This window comes from Microtus oregoni, unplaced genomic scaffold (assembly GCF_018167655.1).
Source record: "Microtus oregoni isolate MIOR12 unplaced genomic scaffold, Mior012 000036F_ref0000092, whole genome shotgun sequence".
NCBI lineage: Eukaryota > Metazoa > Chordata > Mammalia > Rodentia > Cricetidae > Microtus > Microtus oregoni.
This window is the reverse complement of record NW_024543095.1, coordinates 11,280,161-11,296,804: the sequence shown is the minus strand read 5'-3', so window position 1 is coordinate 11,296,804 and position 16,644 is coordinate 11,280,161. Positions and strand designations below refer to the sequence as shown.

The 16,644-nt window shown below is 41.2% G+C and overlaps 1 protein-coding gene across 4 annotated transcripts in view; it reads left to right on the top strand.

Annotated features, from left to right (window-relative positions):
* The window catches only part of Map4k3 (mitogen-activated protein kinase kinase kinase kinase 3), a 164,534-nt gene that overhangs the window by 131,281 nt on the left and 16,609 nt on the right, over positions 1 to 16,644 (top strand). For all 4 annotated transcript variants that reach the window (XM_041631040.1, XM_041631039.1, XM_041631038.1 and 1 more), the window contains 11 exons: positions 96 to 134; positions 322 to 375; positions 1,628 to 1,670; positions 3,366 to 3,525; positions 4,521 to 4,633; positions 5,467 to 5,508; positions 6,987 to 7,071; positions 9,008 to 9,087; positions 12,188 to 12,248; positions 12,327 to 12,444; positions 15,343 to 15,401. In XM_041631040.1, coding sequence (XP_041486974.1) covers positions 96 to 134; positions 322 to 375; positions 1,628 to 1,670; positions 3,366 to 3,525; positions 4,521 to 4,633; positions 5,467 to 5,508; positions 6,987 to 7,071; positions 9,008 to 9,087; positions 12,188 to 12,248; positions 12,327 to 12,444; positions 15,343 to 15,401 — 854 coding nt within the window. The remainder of the gene's footprint in view (positions 1 to 95; positions 135 to 321; positions 376 to 1,627; positions 1,671 to 3,365; positions 3,526 to 4,520; positions 4,634 to 5,466; positions 5,509 to 6,986; positions 7,072 to 9,007; positions 9,088 to 12,187; positions 12,249 to 12,326; positions 12,445 to 15,342; positions 15,402 to 16,644) is intronic.

Below are 16,644 nucleotides of genomic sequence, written 5' to 3'. Positions count from 1 at the left end.
TGTGGCCAATGTATTCAGGACACATAGACGGGATAATAGAAGTGGCAGCACGTGGACCATTTTACTCATGCTCCTTCTTGCTTGTGTCTTTTAAGGAGTCTTCTAAAGTCTGTTGAAGAAGAATTACATCAGCGGTAATTACAACTTTTATTTAAGCTTGAAGTACTTTATTTATGTCATAGATGAGCTAAATCGTTTTCCCCTTCTCTGTCATGTGTGGCTTGTTAGTTTTAGTTGTCCGTCTGTCTGCAGTCAGCCCTCCTGCCTCTCTAGCTGCTCCGGGGAGGCTCACCATCTAATGGTGCTATCTGTTCTCCTTAGCGGACATGTGGCTCACTTAGAGGATGATGACGGAGATGATGATGACTCTAAACAGTAAGTTCTCTTGCTCTTCTTGGTAAAAAGAAAGGATCTCATATGGCCTGTGTCAGTTCTAGCAGCTTAATATTAATGATAATTCTAACGTAAGTTGTACCTCAGTCTCTGTGCCATTGTTGATCTGCTCCGCTTGGACTGCTCTCCTTCAGATTGGGATAACAAAAATGCCTTATGCTGGGCGGGTTGGACAGAAACGTAATCTCCCAGGTCTCAAGGCTAGAAAATTCAGGTTCTCGGTGCTAGCCTATTTGATGGCCTATTTGGTGTCTGATGGTTTCCTCTATTTAGCTGTGCACCTACCAACCCCGACCTTGGCTTTTGAGACAGAGTCTCTTGTAGTCCAGGTTGGCCGAGAATGTGCTATATACATGTGAATGACCTTGAACTCATCAAGTTCCTACCTCCATCTGTGTGGCCTTTCCTTGATGTGTGTACGTAGTGGGGCAAAGGGCAGTTAATTTTTCTTAATCTCATTCCTATCAAACCTATAGCTTCATTTAACCTTAATGACCTCCTTAAAAAGCCCTGTCTTTATGTGTATTACACTGAGAATTCTCTCATCAGTCTGTGAATTTAAGGAGAGTAAAGTCAATCTATAATAGTAATCAAAGAATAGAATTGGGAAAAATCCCAAATTGCCTATCAGTCAGGCCTCTGGGTATACGTGTAGTGGGTTATCTTGAATAGATTAGTTAATGTGAGAATACCCCTCTTAACTGTGGGTGGGGCTATTTCCAAGTAAGAGGACCCCAGACTATGTAAAATGGAGAAAGCCAGCTGAGCACTGACTGAATTCTGATGTGACCAGCAGTTCATGCCGTCTTGACTCTGCCGTGAAGGACCACATGTTGAACCGTAGCTGGAATAAGCCCTTTGTCAGAATTGTTAACACCACAGCAGGGGAGACCTAGACACATCGTGTGCTGCACTTTATGCTCTTACCATTTCCCTAGCCCAATTGCTGCTCGTATCCTTATTTACCTTTTGATTGAAATAGAATTGTGGATGTCTTTCCACTTTGGATCACTCTCAGCATTTGAAACCAAGAAGATGAACATTTACCTACTTCTAAATGTTTATTTCAATAGAATTTGGACGTTTTACAAAATATCTTAGAAAAAAATCTCATGAAGCCAGGAAATAATATTTGTCTCTGAAGGCTTTTCTTCTGTATCTTTGAAAAATAATTGTGTTTAATAATTCATTTGTCAAATGCAGAGCTCTGACTCTATATTTTCTGTGTTTTTAGTTCAACTATGAAAGCAAAAGTCCCGCCACCCCTGCCACCAAAGGTAAACAGACTCGCTGTTTACACCCTGCACACTGCTCTCCACTGCGCTGCTTGCTCTCCCTATTACTGTAGCCTGTTCTTGTTCCCACCATAAAGAAAACCAGCCTGGTCTACAAGAGCTAGTGCCAGGACAGGCTCCAAAGCTACAGAGAAACCCTGTCTCAAAAAAAACTAAGAAAGAAAACTAGCTGAGGATTATTATCTGAGAACATAATTTTACTTTGATCTTTTAAAAATGATGATTCAGTAGTTACTTAAGTCATACATTTTAAATATTTTTACTTTGAAATAATTTCTAGATTGGTATTATTTCCACCTAACTAGAAATCTTAAATTTTCATAAGATATTTTTCCTTAAAATCTGTAACCTATCATTAGTTGATTGTGAGAATGGACAAAGGAAAAACTGCCATCACAGACATTTAATTTTCAGAAAATAATTGTAAACTAAAAGTACAAAAGTAGTACAGTAGCTTTAGAAAACAGTGTGATGTCAACCTCTCCCTTTCCCTGGCTTTGCTGGGATTGAACCTGGGACCATAAAAGGTGGCTGAAGAGACAGCCATGGGTGCTGGGAACCAAACTCTTATATTTTTGGTTGTGAGCCTAGCCTTTAATGGCTGAGCCATCTCTCCAGCCCCCTCCCTTTTTGAAATAATATTCAGCTTTAATAAAAAGAAGAAAGGAAACTTAGAAAACCAGGGTTCCAGCGATTCAGGAGCGGGGGGCAAAAGAGGAAGAAACAAGTGCACCTGGTATTTTATCTCTTTTTCTGTGACCCCAGGGGGACACACCCTAAACAGAAGGTGATTGGCTAAAGTCCCCCATCAGACCATTGTGCACATTAGGCAAGCACTCTGCACTGAACTAATCCTTTACCTGCAAAGTCGTCTTGGATAAGAAAGAAATCACAACTTACAGGGTTTTGTTTAATTTCATACATGTATACAATATATACAAGTTTTTTTTAAGGACAAAATGAGTGGATACAAATAGCAGTATGGTACGTTTATCTTCCAGGTTTATATGTGTCGTAAGTTTCAGTTACAAAAGTTAAGTTGTGTTGTAGTTTGGGTTGGAGTCTTACCAATCTCGGCCCTACTGGTGTTTTGTTCCCATTGTATTACTGAGAGAAGTGTTAATTCTCACAGCCGAAAGGTGCTGCACTTGTGTGTGGAGACTCCTTTGGTGGGTGGGCATCATGAGGACACATGTGGAGGAACTGATACATTCTGCATCCTTATTGTGCTGGTGTTCTCCAGTGTATGATCATTTTAATTGCCACCTTCTGTTGTTCCTAATCTGAAAGATTATATTTTAACATCAAACATTCTGAGTTGTCTAAAGGACAGATTAGATTAACCCAACAAGTATTGATTAACTTCAGCACTTAAAAGACATGCAGTTGGGTTGGAGTATAATCACAAAGACAGAATAGTTTTACTTAGGGAGGTTTATAAGACACTAATAGAAGGGGATAGAAACCAATTCATATTGCTCCTCCCTCAGCTGCGAAATTCAGCACATTTTAGTGTACCTTTTCAGGATAATTTTTAAGTAATGAAATAGCCTGAATCTTAAATACCATTGACACTTCTCTAATAAACACAGTTTGAAAGTCTCTGGTATGTAATAATATTTACCTCAGGAGTAATCTTATGTTTAATCACTGTTTTCCTTTTCTATGTGATTTCAGCCTAAATCCATCTTCATACCACAGGATACGCATTCTGCTGAGGATGGTAATCAAGGAACAATCAAGAGATGTCCCTCATCAGGGAGCCCAGCAAAGCCATCCCATGTTCCACCTAGACCACCTCCCCCGAGATTACCCCCACAGAAGCCTGCTGCTTTAGGTGAGGGTAGAGGACAGACTCCAGTCTGTTACAGGTGTTCGTTCTAGAAGTGAAGGGACTGTCCAAGAAATGACTGAAGTTCCCGTGTGGGGCGATGGCAAGAGCAGTGGCTGTTAGATCTGTTTTCTGCCTTCTGCTTCCCGTGCAGAGTGCTTTCAGGGACACGGTCCCTTGTGAGCCAGCCTGGGACATTTACCCCTATTTTTTTTTTGTTGTTATGTTCATGTGTGTGTTTGCCTGAAGGTATGTGTGTGTTTCACATGCATGCCTGGTACCAACAGAGGCCAGAAGGGGGTGTCAGATCCCGGGGAACTGGACAGTTGTGAGCCACCATACAGGTGCTGAAACGTGAACCTGGGTCCTTTACAGCACAGGAGGTGCTCTTAGCACTGAACCATCTCTACAGCTCCAGCCCATTAGCATTCCCACCTTTGGAGACTGCTCTGTCTGTTTCATCATTAGCCACAGCACCAAGTCGCAATCAGACTTTGAAGAAACAAGGAAATGTGTTTGGCTGTAGGCTGCTTCTGTCTTAGGAAAGATAAAGGTGTTTGTCTTTGACTCCTTAATTATTCTTAATCACTTTTAGAAAAGCAATTGGTGTTTATAGGTATTGTATAAATTAGCACTAGAAGGTACTGTTTCATCACTGTGAAGTGTCCTCTGTTGTTCAGAGGAGCCCTTTAAATGGGCTGTTACCATTTCTTGGTAACTATATGTAATATGAATTGTCCACTCCTTGAAAGTAATTCCAAATTTACAGTGTTTCTCTTTTAATAAAAATAAATGTTTACTCAGATACTACCTGAATTTAAATTTGCCTAAAATGTCAGAAGTAGGTTGAACAGGAAGAACATATATAACAGCCCAGCAATGAGTGTTCTGAATGGGAGATCTCAAACACAGGATGAGTCTCCTATTTAATAATTGTCTCAATGAAATATTTCATTAAGAAACAGCCCTTTCACAATATATCTAAACATATCTTATTGAAGGAAATGGAGTGAGCTCCTTCCAGCTAAATGGTGAACGAGACGGATCGTTATATCAGCAACAGAGTGAGCATAGAGGCACCAACCTCTCCAGAAAAGAGAAGAAGGATGTCCCAGTAAGTGCTGGCGTCTGCACACTCACACTTGTGTCCTTCCTCACTGTGTAACAAGTGTCACACTTACAAGGACTAAAACCATAGGAACTGTGTATTCCATAATTACTATAGTAATATTTTAGTCTATGGATTATTGTGATAGTATTTTATTTAATCATAAAGGTACCTTTATAAAGGTAAACTGACATGATCTTTTTAAAACCTGTCCGTTTTTATTTAGCACATTATAAATCATGGTTTTTATGTAAGTCTAACCCAGTGGTTCTCAACCTTCCTAATGCTGTGACCCTTTAATACAGTTCCTCATGTTGTAGTGACTTCAACCATAACATTATTTTCATTGCTACCTCATAACTGTAATTTGCTACTGTTATGAATCATAACATAACTATCTGTATTTTCTGATGGTCTTAGACAACCCTGTGAAAGGGGCTTTTGACCTCCAAAGGGTCACGACCCACAGGTTGAGAACTGCTGGTTTAACCCTTTACAGTGACTGTTGGCTAAGAGCTGGCTGTCCTCCCTGGAGAGAACTGACTCTGAACTCTAGCCTTTGTTGGCGGAGCGCCTGGCATGTGAGAGAAGAAATACCACCCAGAAAGCTAGGATATGTATAAGTATGTACAGTTACCTAGGGAAAGGATGTAACACCAAACTGGTTTGGGGAGTTGTAAGTAACTGTGGAAAGAATATAGGAAAGTTAAGGATAGCTATTTTATTTTATAATGATATTACTGTTGTATATTTTAGTCAAAGAAATAAGCTTGAAATACAGCATATTCTTGTCATAATAACAGCAAAAAGTAAAATAATAACACATATTCCTTTTCCAGAAGCCAATTAGTAATGGTCTTCCCCCAACACCTAAAGTACATGTAAGTACTGAGTATCAAATAACTGATTTTTCAAACTAAATATAGCAAGAATTATTTTAGTGTATATCTTTGATTGTGTCTGCCTGCTTCCCACCCTCACCCCCAGTACTGACATTACAAGCAGGAGCCATCAAAATCATGCTCAATTTTTTTTTTCAATTTAAAAAGAAAATTTTACGTGTGTGTGTGTGTGTGTGTGTGTGTGTGTGTGAATGTGTCTATGTGTGTGTTTGTTTCACATATGTACATGTGTGGTTCTGTCATAGCACAGGTGTGGAAGTCAGAAGCCAACTTCCTAGAGTGAGTTTTCTTCTTCCACCATGTAGATCTGGGAATAAATCTCAGGTCAAACTTGGAGGCAAAGGCTTTCGCTTCCTGAGCCATCTTGCCTGTCCTCGGATTGGTCCTTTTAATGACTCTATATATTTTAACTCAACCTTGCATCTTAGTTTATAATATAAAATTCAATGATGACTTTTTTTTTTTTCTTAATTTGAGACAGGGTTTCTCTGTGTAGCTCTGACTGCCCTGGAACTCACTCTGTAGACCAGACTAGTCTCAACTCACAGAGATCCTCCTGAGTGCTGGGATTAAAGGTGTGCACCACGACACCCAGACTCAACGCTGACATTATTGTCAAGAGATCAAACAAGAACTATAACATGAATTGGAGGCCTGCTTGTTTGTTGTTGGGGTTTTTGTCCCGCCCAGTACCCCACAACTGTTTAGCCCCAATGAAAATCATGTATAGGTCTCCATAAATTATAAGCTGATTGGCCCATTAGCTCTCGCTTCTCACTGGCTAACTCTCACATCTTGATTAACCCATTTTTCTGATCTATGTTAGCCACGTGGCTCAGTACCTTTTTCATTGGGGCAGATCATATCCTGCTGCTTTGGTGGTCTGGTCAGGAGTGGAAGGAATCAACTTCCTCCTTCCCAGAATTCTGTTCTCCTTGTATCATTTCTACTTCCTGTTTGGTCCCCCCCCCCATACTTCCTGCCTGGCCAATCAGCATTTATTTAAAACATGATTGACAGAATACAGACAATTCTCCTGCACCAAAGAACATTTTCTTTGTTGAGATTATTATTTTCTTCTTAACTAAGAATATGATATTGTTTTGATAGGAAATTCTGATTCTTAGTGGCAAATTATTTATTACACAGAATTGGTTATTGGTGCTGATTTTATTGTGAAATGATAAAAGAAATATGGGATTTTTTTTTCTCCAGCAAAATTGTTCCCAGAAAAGTTTGTATAATACTATCAAAAAGTCTGTTGTGGATATCCAGAAAAATTATTCAGTCAGCTAGGTGGATGGCTGACTTGACACTTTTATTTCTGTAAAGTGAGGGTGATGGTAATTTAGTTTGTCCCCTGTGGTCTCCCATATTAAAACAAAATAGTTATGCCTCGTATGTTCTATTAGGACCATTGTTTGTCACCACCATGTTGATGAGTCCTTATTTTCCAGATGGGAGCGTGTTTTTCAAAGGTGTTTAATGGCTGTCCCTTGAAAATCCACTGTGCCACATCCTGGATAAACCCAGACACGAGAGGTAGTACTGCAGTCTCTTCCGTCTCTATCTGGCCTTCAGCAGAGCTCAGACAGTTTCATTTGATTGTTTTCTCTAAGAGTTTTGCTGTTTGTGTAGACTTAAGTGGATATATTTGTCTGTGTTATTGCTATGGTTTGAGGTCGCAGGTGACTCACTGGAGTTGCTTGGCAGTCACAGCATCAGATCTCCCTCATTTCCTGCAGAAATGTTTCTTCCTCTCCTGCCCAGGGTGTTATTTTCACAGAGCCACAACTGAAGTGACTTAGATCCTAAACACCCAGAATTACATGACTGTTTGAGAGGGGCTCTAAATTGTAAAAGGGATCATATTCAGAGCAGTTGGGGTGTAAGTTAAGGACGGGGTGTTATTTCTGCATCCCAGCAGCCCTCGTTAGCTATGTAAAATACCCAGAGTCACCTGGGAGCATTCTTAGATGAGTGTGTGTAAGAAGACAAATATGTACACATCCTTCTAAACCCCAAGATCAGTCTTCACGCACACTCGGCTGTGCTGCTCCCAGGCAGCTGGTGCAAGAGCGCTTGGTTTGAGCCACTGCTTTCTGACTGCATGTTCTGGGTTGTTCTTAGACTACTTCTGCTCAGCCCAAAGAAGATCATAATGTATTGCTTTTAAGATCTTCAAAACAATTAAATAGGACGTTGGCTAAGTTTCTCTTATCGTCTAAAACAGCAGTTCTCAACTTGTGGGTCACAACCCCCATGGAGGTCACATTTCAGCTATTTGTATTACAATTTTTAACAGTAGCAAAATTACAGTTATGAAGTAGTAACAAACTAGATTTGTGGTCGGGGGTCACCACAGCATGAGGAACTGCATTAAAGGGCCCAACATTAGGAAGGTTGAGAACCACTGCTGTACCCAGGTTTTAATTAAATTTTTAGCAAGCAATAATTAGGACATGGGTTGGGTTAGGTGGGTTTGGTTTGGTTTTAGACCAAGCTGTTAGCCCAGGCTGACCTCAGACCTCCTATCTAGTCAGTGATGACCATGGACTTCTGGCTCATTTGTCTCCACCTCCTAAGTCTGTGGTTACATGCCTATGCCACCAAGTCTGGTTTGTGTGCTGCTGGATCAAACCCAGGGCCTTACCCATACTAAACAAGCACTCTACCTACTGAGCTACATCCTCAGTATCTGCTTTATTTTGTTATTTCCTCTGCCTTTCCAGTCCCAGGATCCTGTGTTTTTTATGTTAGGGCTTATAGTAATAGCCCCAAAATAAGTCTCTTGTCTTAGTCACCATTCTATTGCTGGAAAGAAACAACTCTTAATTAGGGACTTGATTATGATTTCAGAGGTTTGGTCCATTATCATCATGGCGGGAGCGTGGCAGTGTGCATGACGCTGGAGCAGTAGCTGAGAGCTACATCCTGATCCACTGGCCAAGAGAGAGCCAGGGCCTGGACCAGAGTCCACCTCCCCAGTCACTTACTCCCGCCAAGGCCATGCCTCCTAGTCCCTGTAGTCCTTTCAGACAGTTCCACTTCCTGGTGACTGAGCATTCAGGTAGATGGGCCTCTGGGGCCGTTCCTACTCAAACCACCACATGTGTAAAGATCATTTTTAATCTGAGCTAGTTCTTAGTTTTCACCCTGTTATTTGCACATGATCCTCTCTTTAGGGAACTCTAGAGAAAGTAGCTGCAGACTCTGCCAGTCAGTCCCTCCCTCTGGTGAGTGAGGAGTCTAACAAGCTCCTCTTTATGTCTCCCTCATACAGTACTTTCCTCACTGCGCTGAGACTAACATTTATATATAACTTAGTTTATGAGTATCTAATTTCTTCTCTGTATTAAAACTTGAAAATTATAGTCTTTTTCAGAGGTAACACATATTTACTAAATTTTAGATACTATAACCCTTTTAAAGTATCTTGTTTATTGAAATCAGCTATGAAATGTCTCTGTTATTTCAGATCAGTACTTAATATTTGGTGCTGAAGAGGGCATTTATACCCTTAATCTCAACGAACTTCATGAAACATCAATGGAACAGGTAGGCTACCTTCTGTATTTTTCTTGTTAATTAAGTAGACATTAGAAATAAGTTTCAGTTATAGTTGACACTCCTTTTATTCAGAAAACATTCTATGAGCTTTCGTTTACTACGTACTGAAGACAGAGCCCCAGGCTTGGCTCCTACCCCTGGGAAGTTTACACTTACATGCAAGACAGATCCCAGTACTCCCACTTTGACATCACTCTAGGAATGAGCACAGGAGAGAGGCAGTGAATGTCACCAGTTCCTCCTGTGAGAGCTGTAAAGTAGTGTGGGCGGGGAGGAGTGCTTGAGCACTTGTGAGTCTAGAACAGTGACAACGAACTCTCAAACCCCAGCTAATGGCCAGACCTGTGCTTTGGAAATGTGAGATTGTGGTCAAAGATGAAAGACCTGTTAAGTCTGGGCAAAGGGTGGGGGAAATGACTCAGTGATTAAGAGCACTTGCTACACAGACCTCCTATGGCTAGCCTGGGCTGCAAGCTAGACTAGACTTCATACCCTAACTCTCCACCTTAGACGTCCCTGGAGAAGTCTTTAGCATAGAGAAAGACAGGTTCTGTATGAAGGCTCATGAGAGGTCCCTATCAGAACTGCACGTGACAGTGCAGTTTTCAGAGAAGTAAGGGAGAGGAACGAGGACATCAGTCTCACATGTTTTAGTGTCATGAATTCACTATACAGAAAATGGAGAAAAATCTGCAAATAGTAATAAACTATTCAAAACTAAACATTGCCGTCTTTCTTACATTTCTTTTTCTTTTTTGTGGCGCTAGGACCAAACCTCCTAGGGTTTGCACATCTTAGCAAAGGCTCAACCACTGAGCTATATACCCATTCCCCCTTAACCATTTAATTTTTTAAAAAAGATTTGTTTATTTACTATGTGTACTGTGTTCTGTCTGCATATGTGCCTGTAGGCCAGAAGAGGGCGCCAGATCTCATTACAGATGGTTGTGAACCACCACGTGGCTGCTGGGAATTGAGTTCAGGACCTCTGGAAGGCAGTCAGTGCTCTTAACTGCTGAGCCATTTCTCCAGCTCAGACCTACCTTTTAAATTTTTTAAAAAACTTTATGAGTGTGGGCGTCTTGGCATGGATGTGTATCTGTGCACCATGTGTGTGCCTAGGGCCCACAGAGGCCAAAAGAGGATGTTGGTGCCCTAGAACTGAAGTTATAAACAGTTGTGAGCTGCTGTGTGAGAACTGAGAATCGAGCCCAGGTCCTCCACAAGAGCAGACCATGCTCTTAACCAGTGAGCTATCTCTCCAGCCCCACATGCTCTATCTATCTTCCACATAAGAATACAAAGACTAGCTGGGCAGTGATGGGTCATGCCTTTAATCCCAGCACTCAGGTGGCAGAGGCAAGCGGATCTCTGAGTTCTAGGCCAGCCTGGTCTACAGAGTGAGTTCTAGGACAGCTTGAGCTATATAGAAAAGCCCTGTCTCGGGGGGTGGGGGGGGGGATGCAAAGACTAAAATAAGTTTACTGAAGTCACATACATAGTCATCAAGAAAGTGTGAATCTAAGCAAAATATTGAACCTGCTCTTCTTAAGTGTTATGTTCTTTCATTAAACTGATTATTCTACCCAGAACCTAACTTACTAAAGGAAGCATTGATCATGTGGAAAACCTTTAGATTTTTTTTAAGGTAGTTTAAAAAAACTCCAAAATGAAATCCAACACTCAAAGCTAGGTATAAATGCCCCACGCCCCATGCTGAAATGTAAAAGGCTTTATGTCTTGTCCTGGCACTTTCTATACGATTACATTAGTAGTTAGAAAATGTCGTCCTATGTTTGGCACTTAGGAAGGACTTCTAAGTATGTATTTGTGTAAAAATTGCCATAGGTCAACACTGATTAAATAAAAGTCAGTGTCCTATGGTCTAGAATAAGTTATTGCCCTTTCTCTGCCTCTTGTTCTCAGTGTGATGAGTAAACTCCCCCTTGAGGTACAGTGTTTTAGTGAAAAGCATAGAGTAGAAAATATGTGTTAAAATTGGGATTTAAGACATAGTTAGCTATAGGTATATGGTCCATATTTTTTAATGTTTGACTGGAGAGTATTTCAAGAATGCACTTCCCAAATAAGTGAAATGCAAGCTTTCTGCTTTATTTATTTAAATTGTATTAATAAGGGATTTGATTTGCTTCTCCCTTCTGTTGTTACACTTTCTTATGACTTGGTGCTCTAATGTAGTAATGTCCTTAGAGCCTTGATGTATTTCATCATCTCTCCATTCTTCCTATTCCCTACCCTCATCCCAGTCCATTTTGGAAAGCCCTGTAGGAATTGCCCAGAGCAAGCCCAGCCAACAAGCTTGTTAAGTCAGGGTACCTAATTGCATACATGAGTGGCTGTCACAGTCTTCTTAGGTACTAAGTGTTCAGCCTACTGCTTTAGTAGGTGGGAATGAGGTCCAAGAGCTGGCATGTCTAACACGGGCCCAGGTCATGGTGATGCTGTGGTCCAGCAGCCACTGTGCAGACTGCTCACACTTGTTGATGAAAAGTCTCTGTGAGACCAGCCGATTCTGCCTTTAAAGCATACTGATTCGCTTTTCTTTGCCCCAATACTCAACTATCACCAAGGGTCCTGAGCTGTTCCCCAGTTCTCACACACTGCGTGGACAGATGGATGCTCATATTTTCTCTCAGCTTCTACTTACCCCAGCCTTTGTAGTTTGCAAATTTTCCTCATGGTCGCTTGCAGCCTTTCTCCTGTACAAAACTAATTTTCAGTGCCTCTTGTTCTACATTGTTACTTTTTTTCTATATCATTCATACATTGCACGTACTTGATAAGTACATTTTAAGAATAGTTCACAGGAGAGACTTATGCATTTAACACAGGTCCAAAAGAAAGGAATAGATGGTATTTAAAATGTTTTTATTCTCCTTGGGTTTACATAGTCCCTCATTACAGAGTGACGAGTTAATCATGCTGTGTTCAAACTTAGATTGTTTGCCGTTAGCTTCCTTTGCTGTCGCTGTGAGCACACTTTAAAGGCCTGAGAACTGCCCTTGACATTCAGCTCGCACAGCACCATGTACATGTGTGTAACTCTGTAAACTTTGTGTGTTGGCAGCTGTTCCCCCGCAGGTGTACATGGTTATACGTGATGAACAATTGCTTACTATCAATATCTGGTAAGTCTGGCTTTTATGCATCTTAACCAATCCTTGATGCCTGTTATTCGCTCTTACGTTGTGTTTATTTCTTTACAGGTAAAGCTTCTCAGCTTTATTCCCATAATTTACCAGGGCTTTTTGATTATGCAAGACAGATGCAAAAGTTACCTGTAGCAATTCCAGCACATAAGCTCCCCGATAGAATACTGCCAAGGTAACTGTTGAGTTGTGTTTCTGTCCTTAGAGATCTCATGCTCAAAACCTTTCTTCTGTAGAAGGAGAAGGCTTGAGCTAATAGAAATTTTTCATTAAAAAATCATGTTGTGGTGTACGTTCACAAGGGCTTATTTATCATATTTTTGTTCTAAAATTGTTGTAATTTGTGCTTTCTAATTACATGAACATTTTCTTTCTGAATTTTTGTCTTTTCTGCAAAAACAAAACTAATTTTTCATGTAATCATACATTACGTACATTGCCTTTGCTCTTAACATGTTTGTGTTAACTTACATAAAGTGACTTTTTTTCAAAGTACAGTTTCTAAGCCTGGAAAATCAAAATGATTATTGAATTAATGTTTTTGCATTTGGAGAATAATTGGAGGTGAGGAGTTTTGCTTTTGTACTTTCTGCATTTTTAATCATGCTGAGCTCTCATTTTGATTGTAATAGTGGTCCTCATTTGTTTCTTGAATGGTCTTTTAAGTCAAACTGTAATATAGCCAGTCTTTTTTTGCAAGACTCATTGTAAAACCAATGTTAAGAACCCTTAGTTTTCAGGTTCCTTGAAGCTCTGTTGTTAACTTCTGAGTTTACAGTGTGGACAGATGTCTTTTTAAAGACTTTATTTAGTGTGCGTGCGTGCGTGCGTGTGTGCGTGTATGTACATGTACCTGCAAAGGCGTTGGATTCCCTAGAGCTGGAGTTACAAACAATTTGTGAGCTGCCCAGCATGGGTGCTAGGAACTGTACTTGGGTCCTCCAGAAGAGTAGGAAGTGCCATTAACAGCTGAGCTGTTTCTCCGGTCCTGACAAGCTTATTTCTCCATAGCCTTCCGATGAAAGCTGTTTAAAACTTAGGCTTTTCTGTCTTGAAATAGATACATTAAATTTAATTAGGCATTTTCATGATTTTTCGGAATTGTGACTTGGGCTTCAGTTAATATAGTAACAGCTATATTTGTAATTTTTTCTTTTTCTTTTTTTAGTTTTTCAAGACAGGGTTTCTCTGTAGCTTTGGAGCCTGTCCTGGAACTTGCTCTTGTAGACCAGGCTGGCCTCGAACTCACAAAGATCTGTGTGCCTCTGCCTCCCGAGTGCTGGGATTACAGGCGTGTGCTACCACTGCCTGGCTTATAATTTTTCTTTTAACTATCACTTTGTGCTGCTGTTTGTCTACTTAACTATTATAGTGCCTTTTCATCTAGCTGTGTTTACTTTTTCCAGTTTTTACTGACTGTAAATGAAGTGTCTCCATGCACAGATGAGACACTATACATGAATAAGATACTGCCTCTTCCTTTAAGAACTTTCCATGGAAGATTAACCCCTCTCTTTGCAGTTTACCTCTAACTTACTGCTTTAGGAATTTTGTTATAATTAATTTGCAGCATCAGAAATACCCACAGATATTTCCTTCCTTTCTCACCTTCGTTATCTAGGAACCAGTTACCATAACACATGCCTGAAACCCAACACTTAGTAGATAAAGGCAGAATGATCAGGAGGTAAAGGCTAGTCTTAGTTACATGGTGAGTTGGAAGTCAGCTAAGGCTATAAGACTGTGTCTTAATGGGTAGGTAGTTGGAGAAATGGCTTGGGCCCCCCAGGGGTGGGGGTGTTAAGAACATGTAGTGCTCTTGCAGAGAATCCAAGTTTATTTCCCATTGGGCAATTCACAACCACTTGTAACTCTAGCTCCTGGGATCTGACACCTCTCGTGACTTTTGCAAGCCCCTGAACTCACATACAATTTTAAAATGAAATAAAACTAGTCTCAGCATTTGGGAGGCAGTGGCAAGCATATCTCTGCTAGTTCGAGGACAGCCTGGTCTACAAGAGTTAGTTCCAGGACAGGCTCCAAAAGCCACAGAGAAACCCCATCTTGAAAAAACTTAAAATGCAGTTTTAAGATGTAGTTGGAAGCTGAGCAGGGGTGGTGCACACCTTAAGTCCCAGCACCTGGGAGGCAGAGGCAGGCAGATCTTAGTGAGCTTCAGGCCAGCCTGCTCTACAGAGTGAGTTTCAGGACAGGCTTCAAAACACAGAGAAACCCTGTCTTGAAAAACAAACAAAATTAAGACTTATTTTTATTTGTGTGTGAGTGTGTGTGCATGCATCTGAATGCAGGTTCCCACAGGTGCCAGAAGAGGGTGTCAAATCCCCTGGAGCTGGAGTTTCAGGAAGTTGTGAACCACCTGGTATGGGTGTTGGGACTGGAACTCAGGTCCTCTGGAATAGCAATGCATGCTCTTAATTGTTGAGCCATCAGCCCAATAAGACAACTTTTACATAACGTAATTCATTGATGTGCTGCAAATACGTCTCCTGGTGTTTGCCTTCTCTCCACTTTGTCACTGGTGCTTTCTGGTGAACCAGGCTCCTAATGCAGCAGTTTAAGACTGGAACGCTCATGTGTGTGTTGTATGTAGTCTGTTGGTTTTACATTTTTAAAAACCCTAGGGTCATATTCTTCTGTATTCAAACTACTCCATGGTTTTGTTTTGTTTAAACTTAAAAGTTTATTCCTTTTGGAATTACTAGGAGGCCCTGAGAAAAGGATCTAATGTATTTTAACCTTCTGCCTATATTATTTACTTATTTATTGTGTGTGGTGTGTGTGGTGTGGTATCGTGCGTGCATACCACAGCATGCTGAGGAAATTAGATGACAGCCGTCCACTACTAGGGTTCCAGGGATTAAACTCCAGTCATCAGGTTTGATAGCAAAGTCCTTTCTTTCCCCCTCTGGCCTGTTTGGCCAGCCCCTGTAGTCTTACTTTAATGGAGAATCCCCAGAACTAATGTCTAGCTCTTGCTTTCCCCGCTGGTCTTTAACAGCATTATTGCAATGTATATTTGCCGCCTGCTAACATATTCTCCCTTCAAATTTAGGAAATTTGCTGTATCAGCAAAAATCCCCGAAACCAAGTGGTGCCAGAAGTGCTGTGTGGGTGAGTAGACTCCTGCCTGGCGGAGCGTAATGGAACCTGTGGGGCTCATGTCCTGTAGGGCATAGCTTTAGCCCTCAGCCCTGAAGTAAAGCAGCATTCTTGGCCTTTCTGTGTCTGTGTAAGCTAAGACAAGTACAGCACCTCTACATAGCAGGTGCTTAGCAAACTTTGTTGGTTGTTGTGATGGATGGAGTTGGTGGGGTGACTTACACAGAAAACAAGCGTGTCATGTTCCCTGTGAGTGGTTAATTACCATTCACTCCCTGGCTCAGCATGTACTCATGCCTGTACTGGTGAACCATGTGTTCATGATATGAAGACTGTAGTTCCCCTGTGCACACACTTCTGAACTAAATTGCTCCCGCACCCTTATAACGACTCGTTTTCTTATTGCACATAACAACAAGAAAGGCCAAATGGTTTCCACCCCTTAAGTCACGACTGCTGTAAGAGGGAAGTGGCATTCTGTCATTCCAGTGCCAGGTGTGGGAAGGCTACGAAAGGCCACTGGCCTGGGCCTCAGAAGAATTAACTGAGGAGCTGACGAGGACACTTTGAACAGAGTGGCATAAATATGAGATGCAGTGAATACCAGCACTTCCATGCTAAGTGCTGAATACCCACCTTAGCCGGATTCTTATGAACAGAAGAGGACTAGTGCAGACATGAACTCTTACTATACACTAACACGTACAAACTGAGCTAGACAGGAGCAGTGCAGACGGACAAGATGGGGAAGACACTGGAGGCTGAGGCCTCAGGTTCAGAGGCTGGGCAGAAAGCTCAGAAGAAATAAGAGCAACTGCTGGACCAGAGCCAGTGACAGGGCTGCTGTGTGGACTTGGTTCCTTGAGTGGCAACCAACCCATCACTCAGCTGACTTGGCTCTGTGTGAGGAACGAGACCAGATTTTTGTTGTCCCTGACTTTCTATCTGGGCTTTCTGCTGGCTTTAGCTGGGTAGTGTTGCCCCTCAGTTCCTCTGCCATTTAGCCTATGTGAAGTTAATGGATTTGGTCCTTTATACAGTTTTCGTAAAATCCCTTATTTCCATGTATTTAACTATATCTTAAATGTAAGAAAAGCTCAAAACCCTAAGGCAGTTCTGTTTTATTATTTGTAAGCTTTTGTATTATAAAATGTGATTAGTTGTAATGCTTTTTAGTGACCATAGAAGGGGTCTAACAAAAAAGGGGATAAGTAAATATTTTGTTTTTTAGAAACGGAGCATTTTAGCCTCTGTA